Here is an 11,313-nt window from a genome sequence, read left to right on the forward strand (position 1 = left end):
CAACCACTTTGGTTTTAATGGGATCAATGGTTTTCATCAAGGTGGAGGTCGTAGGCATCGTACCGAGCCCTTGCATGCAGGAGGCGGCAGGAGGAAAGTACAGGATCCTCCAGTGGTACATGAGCTTAAAGTGTCTCTAGAGGAGATCTTCCATGGATGTACCAAGCGGATGCGAATCACTCACCAACGGGTGAACCCAGACAGAAGGACAATGAGGACAGAGGACAAGATCCTTAACATTGTCATCAAGAGGGGCTGGAAGGAAGGGACCAAGATCACCTTTCCCAAAGAGGGTGATGAGACACCTGAGAACATTCCTGCTGATATTGCATTTGTTCTCAAGGACAAAGGGCATCCACTCTTCAAAAGAGATAGCGCCAACATTATTTATACAGCCAAGATCAGTCTTAAGGAGGTATGTGGTCTTAAATGTTCTTCAGTTTGATACAATTGGTTTTCAGTCCATTTGGTTTCCACTATGCATTTTTCGTTTTGCATTAATAGTCAAATTTTGCACTTGTGGGCTTTTTCCTTCCACCCCTAACTTGCAGTCTAGGTAGATCTGTGTGTTTTATCAGTTGGCTGCTGTATCCCAAGAATAAACAGACCCAGACTTGGATTAGACAGGTTTACCACAGTCTCAAAACTGGACCACCCTGTGGCCTCATTTACATGGATTATAGGGTGAATTAAAGGGCTTCAATTGGTATCAGTCCCACTCAAAATAATTTCTGATATTGTTAAATTGCTTGGCTGCTACATTTTGCTGCATTATTCTCTCCATGTACAAGTACATCATTGCTGTTTCTACTGTGATCTGTTTCCCTACAATATCTGTGACCTACCATTTTTGATTATGAAAATGTTTATTATATATAACATTAATATGTAATATTAATAGTATACAGGGGTATGTACAGGTGAAACTCGAAAAATTAGAATATCGTGCAAAAGTTCATTAATTTTAGTAATTCAACTTAAAAGGTGAAACTAATATATTATATAGACTCATTACAAGCAAAGTAAGATATTTCAAGCCTTTATTTGATATAATTTTGATGATTATGGCTTACAGCTTATGAAAACCCCAAATTCAGAATCTCAGAAAATTAGAATATTACATGAAATCAATAAAAAAAAGGATTTTAAATACAGAAATGTCGGCCCTCTGAAAAGTATAATCATGCATATGTACTCAGTACTTGGTTTGGGCCCCTTTTGCATTAATTACTGCCTCAATGCGGCTTGGCATGGATGCTATCAGCCTGTGGCACTGCTGAGGTGTTATGGAAGACCAAGATGCTTCAATAGCAGCCTTCAGCTCTTCTGCATTGTTTGGTCTCATGTCTCTCATCTTTCTCTTGGCAATGCCCCATAGATTCTCTATGGGGTTCAGGTCAGGCGAGTTTGCTGGCCAATCAAGCACAGTAATACCATGGTCATTGAACCAGGTTTTGGTACTTTTGGCAGTGTGGGCAGGTGCCAAGTCCTGCTGGAAAATGAAGTCAGCATCTCCATAAAGCTTGTCTGCTGAAGGAAGCATGAAGTGCTCTAAAATGTCCCGGTAGATGGCTGCGTTGACTCTGGACTTAATAAAGCACAGTGGACCAACACCAGCCGATGACATGGCTCCCCAAACCAACACAGACTGGAAACTTCACACTGGACTTCAAGCATCTTGGATTGTGTGCCTCTCCATTCTTCCTCCAGACTCTGGGACCTTGGTTTCCAAATGAGATGCAAAATTTGCTCTCATCAGAAAAGAGGACTTTGGACCACTGAGCAACAGACCAGTTCTTTTTTTCTTTAGCCCAGGTAAGACGTTTGACATTCTAAGCCCATATCCAGGACCCATCTGTGTGTGGTGGCTCTTGATGCAGTAACTCCAGCCTCAGTCCACTCCTTGTGAAGCTCCCCCACACGTTTGAATGGCCTTTTCCTGACAATCCTCTCCAGGCTACGGTCATCCCTGCTGCTTGTGCACCTTTTTCTTCCACACTTTTCCCTTCCACTTAACTTTCTATTAATGTGCTTTGATACAGCACTTTGAGAACATCCAACTTCTGTTGCAATTACCTTTTGAGGCTTTCCCTCCTTGTGGAGGGTGTCAATGATGGTTTTCTGCACAACTGTCAGGTCAGCAGTCTTCCCCATGATTGTGAATTCAACTGAACCAGACTGAGAGACCATTTAAAGGCTCAGGAACCCTTTGCAGGTGTTTAGCTGATTAGAGTGTGACACTTTGAGCTACAATACTGAACCTTTTCACAATATTCTAATTTTCTGAGATTCTGAATTTGGGGTTTTCATAAGCTGTAAGCCATAATCATAAAAATTATATCAAATAAAGGCTTGAAATATCTTACTTTGCTTGTAATGAGTCTATATAATATATTAGTTTCACCTTTTAAGTTGAATTACTGAAATTAATGAACTTTTGCACGATATTCTAATTTTTCGAGTTTCACCTGTATACTCAAATGTGCCAACATTTATGTAAGCCTTTACTTACAAAGCATAGATTTACATAGCTGTCCAATCATGCTAACTCACTGCAGAGTCCCTCCATTGCTCAAAGTTGGAGCTGATTTTCTCTCGCTCCCACTTCAGTGTGAGAGTGCAGGAATGTCATAGTGCAGTGTCATACAGCAAAGCACAGAGTCCTCGCTTTGTGAAGGCGGGTTGAAAGAGTTTAACGGCGCAGATTAAATTGTCATGTGACTTAGACAAGCATGACATTTACTCTTGCACATTTAATATAGGATTCTAGATGTCCTAGAACCAGAAAACTGGATAATCATTTTAGATAATATAGTTTGCTTGTAGTTTGTCTGTAATAAACAAAAATATGAAAAACAATAATACTTGGAATTGAAGAATAAGATTTCTGCTAAATTTCTAAACTGTAGGCGATGTCTTTAGGAGGCTGCCAAACTTTGCTTTGTTGTTTCATGGCAAACATTTTGTTATCATTACGGAAGTTACAGATCAGACATTCCATGTGACAGCTCTCTGCTACACTGCTCCAATGCTAGCCTGAAGGGATTCTAATAAGAGCTTTAGAACTTCAGAAAACTCTGCCCCTGGTCATCAAAAGCTGAAACATGTTTGACTTTTTTGATCAAAGCAATGATTTATTTATTCCATTAATGTAGCATAGAAGTGATGAGATTAAACTGGGATGACCCAGTGAGGATAATTATCTGTGTATATTTCTGTTTGTCTAGTGCCTAGAAAACGACTGTCAGTTAATACTTTATAGTGACAGTCTCAGTGTATTACCAGAAATAGCTTTAATGCCAGTCTTGCCAGTCCCTCATGTGTCTCAGAGCATCACTGTCATTAATGATGATTCCATTAGTGCTAAATTTTTTGCCTTTCTGTTGACATTACTTGGACAGCATCTTAGTTTGTGATGTCAACTGTTTCAAAGTATGTGTCTAATAGACTTCCAGGTCAACAGTTTACGTTACATTACCATTACAGTATCTTGGCCCATTTTATCACCTCACATGTGGATTTGAATCTAGGAACTAATGTAAATTAAATGCTTAAAGTTTCTAGTTTAACTTTCTGCTAACAGTTTATATGTTTTCAGAGCAGTGATTTACTTTTTGAAGGTCTCGCTCATTAGATGCCCAGAATGAAACTTGATAAGTGCCAGTGAACATCACAAATTGTTTTGCCATCTGGTACCATCTCATGCATACTGATGGCAAATTGCCCCACAATTTTTCATTTGCTTGTTTATTGTAGATGCATTCACAGGACAGATTTAGAGTGGATCTAAGATAAATCTTCACAATTTTTTTGAATTTATTCAAAAACATTTCCTCCTTAAGCTTTGAAATGGTAATTTCTGCAGTCATTATTCTGCATGTCAGTTAAATGTATAATTTAGGCGAGACCGAATTGTTTAAACAAGAAGGACCTGAAGGCTGATGTTACATTAATCTTGGCTATATAATTGTAACAGGGGTACGTGATCATTTTAATAGTCAATGAAAAAATACTTTATAATGTGTACATACAGTATATCATTAGTGTACATAAATAATGTTTGTCAATAAAAAACACTAAATCCTCCTATTATCAAGCACAGGCTATAATAATGTCTTTTGACCAGTGGCGGGCCGTGCATTTAAAGTCTAGACCTTCATTGTGATTCATGCCATTAAGAAAACACAGTTTCACAATGAATAAGACGCCCTATGCCTTTGGGCATCATACATTATATTGCAACTAATAATACCAATTGACATTTTAAAAACATGCCCACACACAAAAGCCACAACAAACGACATTTAATGCTCAAGCAAGCCTAATTTGAACTGCAGCATGACTGTTTTGTGAAATTAACATCTCCCGAACAGACATTCAAAAATCATACTATTTCAAATTAATCTACCAAGGAGGTCTATAATACCTGGAAAAATCTATCTAATAATATTTGCGATTTATGCTTGCAATAAATTTAGTTTGCCAGTGTACACGGTTATGCAGCGTTCCATTCGAGTTGGATGTGGGATATTCCTACTTGATATCTCATAAATGCATTTCATTCCCCGATATTTGGAACTGCAATGCTCCCGTTAGCTTAGCTGGTGTTTGACTCTCATTAGAGATGTCTCCTAGCAACCGAACTGATAAACAATGCTGCAGCGCTAGTATTTGTGCTTCAGGTCTACAATTAATCTATAAGAGATTATAGAATAGAATAGAATCCTTTATTTTGGTCACACATTATACACACAGTTCTATGCATATATACAGTGAAATGTATTAGTTTTCACATATCCCAGCTAAGCTGGGGTCAGAGTGCAGGGTCAGCCATGATACGGCACTCCTGGAGCAGATAGGGTTAAGGGCCTTGCTCAAGGGCCCAACAGTGGCATCTTGGTGGTGCTGGGGCTTGAACCCCTGACCTTCTGGTCAATAACCCTGAGCCTCAACCACTGAGCCCACCACTGCCCCAATATAATGTTTTATACACCTGTTTCTGCAGGTGTTTGTTAAACAAGCTTTAATAACATGTAATGTGGAAATAAACTCATTTATCAATATTACTTAATAAAGTGAATGTTTATCACTTTGTTTGTCTCCCTGAGTGTCCACATGTTTGTGTGACATCATGCACATGCATCTCTGCAAAATCAGAGTTGAGAATTTCTGCACGAGCCTACAAGTTGTAATTCTGACTTCGGGATGATTTCCATTGCACTTTTCCTAGTAGGAAGTTGTAAAATCTGACTTTCCGAGTTGAATGGAACGTAGCACTATAAAACTTGATCCGACACTGAATGCTCCAGCAGCCTAATTTTGTTGCTATAACAATGCAAAAAGCACTTACTAATTTACTTAAAAATCAGTCCTCTTTTACTGTTTAATAAATTAAGCAATCACATGCAGAACATCTCGTGTTTTTAAATCCATAAGGATCTCTTTCTCAATGGCAACACCAGCAATGACAACCGACTGGTCAGACAGCTTGATCTTATGCTTTTCTCTCTTAAATTACATATATCACTTAAAGTGTAATTGCGTCACTCAAGGCTAGAAGCTAGAAGGCCTTGACTGGAACTTATCCTAAAGATCACACCCACCAAGAAAAAATAAATCAATCTGATTGGCTGATGAATCTGACAGTCTGACTTTAGTTGTACTTCATTTGCACTGTTGAGGGATTCTGAAGAAATTCTGAAGGCCTGACGGGGTGGAGCTCCAACTCATGTGCTGCTCTGGGCATGTGATTTGTGAAACAGTTGTCACGCTTCGTTTGTAAGCATCCAGGAATAAATTCTGACTGGATAAACTGCTCGTTTTTCTCTATTTGTTTGTAGATTAATTAAGAGTGGAAAGCGATTAAAAATAAAAAAATGTGATGAAAAAAGGATGAAAAATATGTATTTATTTGACATGTTAGGCCAGCAGACAAGGCTTTACTGGCCCTGAGAGTTCAACCACTGCTTTTGACTACATGTAAACAACATAAACTAAACTTTAAACCTCAAAGAGACACTTTCTCATTGAAAAACATCAGTGAAATAAAACTAGTTTAAAATCTACCCTTCATCCACACTTTTAATCAACTGTAAAGGCTAACTGTAGATGTACAGTTCACATAGAGGAAGCTTTTACATTCGTGCAGACAAAATCAAGCCAGAAAAGAACACAAAATCAACTTTTGAAGGAGAGATAACAGTTTAAAATATATGATCTAATCTATTTTAAATTAAATTACAACCTTAAAAACACAAATTAGATAAGACAATTTTAGTTAACTCACTGAAATAGGTTGTAACGGGATTAATGGACAGGAGGAGGCGAGATCTGGCTTGACAATATATATCATATTTTAATATAAAACTGAAACAAAAAGACACTGCCCGTAAACGCTCTCTCTCTGTCATACCACCATCTGCCTTTATCCCTCTCGGAGGCTTGATTAGCCTGATAAGGGGCTGGGTGTGTAGAATCACTCTTTTTGCAGGCCCCCGGCATGGCGTTCATCCCCCCCCCCCCCTTTCCCTGGGGGAGGGCGTGCCTTAAGCCCCGTCTGCCGGCAGGTCATCCCCGCCTTCCTAAATCTGGGAGGGGACAGGGGGAGGGAAACAATAATGATTAAAATAGGGGGTACTTCCTGTAACAATGTAGTACCCCTAACAAAAAAAAACACTGTAAAATTTAAAAGAGAGGGAAAAGGCCACGCGGAGCAGCAGTGAGAGAGAGAGAGCGAGAGGGAAAAAAAAACACTTACTCGCCGGTTCTCCCATATGCCGTAGCTTGGTCCTCGGCCACTCCTCCACCCTCTAACGGATGACCGCCTCGCCTCCCTGGGCGACTCTGAGCCCCTGGTGGACGGAACGGCCGCCGCGTTCTTGGGGAACAGAAGGGGTCACGTTTAGCAGCTGGTAGGGGTCTCCCCCCGCCCCTGGCAGCGGCCCTGACCACTCTAGTCGGGCGGCTAGGAGCCCTTTCTCCCCTCGTGGACGGCGGGTGTTCCTCCGCTTCCAGGCGGCCAGGCTACTCCGTCCCCCAGCAGATGGCCGCGGCTGCTCCGTTGGGGTGGATGGTAGCGGTGAGAACTCCACTATGTCGTTTCCCTCCTCCTTCCCGAGACCGGCTTGACAATATAAACAATAGTTTAATATAAAACTGAAACAAAAAGACACAAACACACATATATGATGGACAGCTGCCCAGTCGGCCTTTATCCCTCTCGGAGGATTAGCCTGATAATGCCTGGTGTGTAGAATCACGACCCAGCCCCCTGCCCTGTCACATTGGTTTTTCAAAAATGTATGTGCAGACTGATGAGAAACTTGATGATATTTGGGAAGTGGATTATATTGTGTGAGCACAGACCTGATATGGAAAGTAATGCACTGTGCATTATATTATTACCCATTTTACGTTTACTATGCCATTTATTCCTGCTCTCCTATACTAGCTGAAATTAATGTAATTTCAAATGTCATAAGTAGTTCATAAGTAGGTTATTGTATGACCACAGAATATTCATCATGTTACGCTATTGTTTCATAAAATGATTTGAGTGCCAATACAGCCGATATGGCAGCTAACTTGGATCTACACTGACAACTAGTGGTTTGGATACAGCAGTTTTCATTTTATTTGTCAGTGTAGTAGAAATGCACAATTGAAGCACAAGCAAATGTGTCCAATAATTAGGGGGTTACTGAGATAAAGTGAGAAGTATTTGGCAGGTCATGTAAAATAAAACACAAAAAAATAATTAATCTTTTATTAGGCCATTTATATGGCTCTCATGTATGAGTGTACATGATTTAAAACTCAAAATTCAAAAGTACTATTAATTTCTTTGTGTTAAAATTTTTTAATCAGAGAAAAGTTACTGAGTGCACCTTTTAATCAAAATAAGTGTGGTTTCAGTTTTTTTAGAAGGCTGTATAAATTGCATTTAAGCTTCCAAGTGTTATTTGTACGCTTATCAATGTCGACTGTAAATTGTGAGAAGATTTGAGTTCTAAAAAGTTCTGTATGTTTTCACAGTATATCAAAAGTTTTGCCATCTGTGGAAGACTTATTATCCTGAAACTGTTTTAGTTTAGTGTGAACTTATAATTGTTATTCAGCCTTTTTTTCTTATAACCAAAGTCTCAAATCAAACCCTCTGAATGTATGATCTCAGCAAATTTTTTAGATACTTCATTAGCTCTGTGAACTGAGAGCTGTGGCCAAAATTAGCATTCAGTGCACTCAGATACCCTCTCTGCTGCATAACACACTTGGACATCCCCACAAGCTTGCCCACATTTACACAAGCCAAGTCAGGAACTGTAACAGCTCCTGTATCTAATTTCAAGTGTCTTATCCAAAGTTATTGTGCAGTAAGTCAGTAACTAATGTAAAGAATTGATGCCATTCTATCTTGTATTTATTTGTTATCTTTTTTTAACTTCTAATAGAACATGTCATTTCAATTATAATTCAGTCTTTGTATCACCCTGCAGATGTTGTGCGTAAGTGTTGAAATGCCCTTAACAACTCTCTGTACTGACTCCACTTTGCTTTTGTTTTTTAGGCATTGTGTGGCTGCACAGTGAACATTCCCACCATCGACAACCGAGTAATCCCATTGCCCTGCAACGATCTCATCAAACCAAGCACAATCAAGAGACTGCGTGGGGAAGGCCTTCCTTTCCCAAAAAATCCATCCCAGCGTGGGGATTTGATAGTGGAGTTCCAGGTGCGCTTCCCAGACAGAATACCACCCCAGTCTAGAGAGATCATCAAACAGCACCTACCCCAGTCTTAGAGAAATTGTAGGAGACTGGCTTGTGCTTTTTATTTTTCAAATACACTTTTCCCCAAAAAAATTATGACACTGAATATGAAGAGTGGAAAATGTGACAGAAGGAGGCTCATTTGATATTTTGATAAATTTTTACTTAATTTATTGTGTGGAAGAACACTGACTTTCTGGGGGTATTTTACACGGTTTGTTATCCTGAGGCCTGTGGCTTTTCTTCCAGGACTTGTATTTGATTTTGAAGAATAGTCTTTCATTATTTTCCAGAAACATTCTTATTCTGTTCATCAACATCTTGAACGCAAAATAATACAAGAAAAACGACTGATTTATTGGATGGAAGGTTGTGATAGTTTTGGTTTTATATTGGTGATGAGGACAATAACTGGGTATTTTTTGGATCTGCATTATTTTTTATCCAATTAAACTAAATTCTGTTGTAATTGATAAGCTCATTTTGAATTATGAAATATGTAAGATAACACAGTGCTGAAGTCTTCTGAATTTTTAGGATTTATGAGCACCAGCATAGATGTGTGGTAACTACTTTATAAACTCAGCAAAAAAAAAGAAACGTCCCTTTTTCAGGACACTGTATTTTAAAGATAATTTTGTAAAAATCCAAATAACTTTACACAAATTTATTGTAAAGGTTTTAAACAATGTTTTCCATGTTTGTTCATTGAACCATAATTAATGAACATGCACCTGTGGAATGGACGTTAAGAACCTAACAGCTTACAGACGGTGGGCAATTGAGGTCACAGTTATAAAAACTTACAACACTAAAGAGATCTTTCTGCTGACTCTGAAAAAGACCAAAAGAAAGATGCCCAGAGTCCCTGCTCATCTGCGTGCCTTAGTCATGCTTCATAGAGGCATGAGGACTGCAAATGTGGCCAGGGCAATACATTGTAATGTCCATTCTGTGAGACGCCTAAGACAGCACTACAGGGAGACTGGAAGGACAGCTGATAATCCTTGATGTGGCAGACCACATGTAAAAACACCTGCACAGGATCGGTACATCCAAATATGACACCTGCGGGACAGGTACAGGATGGCAATAACAACTGCCAGAATTATACCAGGAATGCACAATCCCTCCATCAGTGCTCAGACTGTCTGCAATAAGCTGAAAGAAGCTGGCCTGAGGGCTTGTAGGCCTGTTGTAAGGCAGGTCCTTACCAAAAATCACCAGCAACATCGTCACCTATGGATTCAACCCACCTTTGCTGGACCAGACACGACTGGCAAAAAGTGCTCTTCACTGACGAGTCGCGGTTTTGTCTCACCAGGGTTGATGGTCGGACTCGCATTTATCATCGAAGGAATGAGCGTTGTATCAAGGCCTGCACTCTGGAGCGAGATCAATTTGGAGGTGGAGGGTCCGTCATGGTCTGGGGCGGTATGTCACAGCATCATCGGACTGAGCTTGTTGTCATTGCAGGTCAATGCTGTGCATTACAGGGAACACATCCTCCTCCCACGTGTGGCACCCTTCCTGCAGGTTCATCCTGACCCTCCAGCATGACAATGCCACCAGCAATGCCACCAGCAAGACAGGAATGTCAGTGTTCCGCCATGGCCAGCGAAGAGCCCAGATCTCAATCCCATTGAGCTCTATGGCTATGGCCATTCCCCCAGAAATGTCCGGGAACTTGCAAGTGTCTTGGTGGAAGAGAGGGGTAACATCTCACAGCAAGAACTGGCAAATCTGGTGCAATCCATGAGGAGGAGATGCACTGCAATACTTCATGCAGCTGGTGGCCACTCCAGATACTGACTGTTACTTTTGATTTTGACCCCCCTTTGTTCAGGGACACATTATTCAATTTCTGTAAATCACATGTCTGTGAAACTTGTTCAGTTTATGTCTTAGTTGTTGAATCTTTTTATGTTCATACAAATATTTACACATGTTATGGTTGCTGAAAATAAAAGCAGTTGAAAGTGAGAGGACGTTTCTTTTTTTTACTGAGTTTATATCTCCTCTCCCTGACCCACTTCAGCAGTCTACATGTGCTTTCTTGTAGTTTTTGAAGTAACAGGTGCTGCCATTAAGGTAAACCTTTTGGAGGTGCAATTAGGGGAAATGACCCAATTAAGCCCTCCCAAATCTAAGTCTGACATTTTTTCTTAAAGAAATGTTAGCAGCCTTCCACTAAAATGAGTATTAACTCAAATATTAATCTCTCATCTGAACACTTCTGTTGTGTTTTGTGATAAACTGACAAAATTAATGTATTAATTTAATTCCAAATGTGAAAAGTCTGGAGTGGGCTTATAAGGAACATGTGTACCATTTAAGCCCATACATGGAATCTTAATAAGTCCACTATGCTTTTTAAAATGCAAATGCTTCATATTTCACAATTTTGATATTGTTTTTAGATCTAGACCTCAAACATCAAAACTAGTTAATTAAATATTTAATTTTTGAATCCTACCAGCTTTAATCACATTGGTCTCTGCCTATTCGTTTTCTACCTGCAGTGAAAATAGAAACAGTATGTAGC

General features: G+C 39.6%; 1 protein-coding gene across 1 annotated transcript in view; it reads left to right on the forward strand.

Annotated features, from left to right (window-relative positions):
- Nucleotides 1-10,869, forward strand: part of LOC127641203 (chaperone protein DnaJ-like) — a 13,532-nt gene extending 2,663 nt beyond the window's left edge. The window contains exons 6-7 of the mRNA XM_052124029.1: nt 6-415; nt 8,567-10,869. Coding sequence (XP_051979989.1) covers nt 6-415; nt 8,567-8,800 — 644 coding nt within the window. The 3' untranslated portion in view covers nt 8,801-10,869. The remainder of the gene's footprint in view (nt 1-5; nt 416-8,566) is intronic.
- The last annotated feature ends 444 nt before the right edge of the window (nt 10,870-11,313 follow it).

The sequence above is a fragment of the Xyrauchen texanus genome, chromosome 4 (assembly GCF_025860055.1).
Source record: "Xyrauchen texanus isolate HMW12.3.18 chromosome 4, RBS_HiC_50CHRs, whole genome shotgun sequence".
Taxonomy (NCBI): domain Eukaryota; kingdom Metazoa; phylum Chordata; class Actinopteri; order Cypriniformes; family Catostomidae; genus Xyrauchen; species Xyrauchen texanus.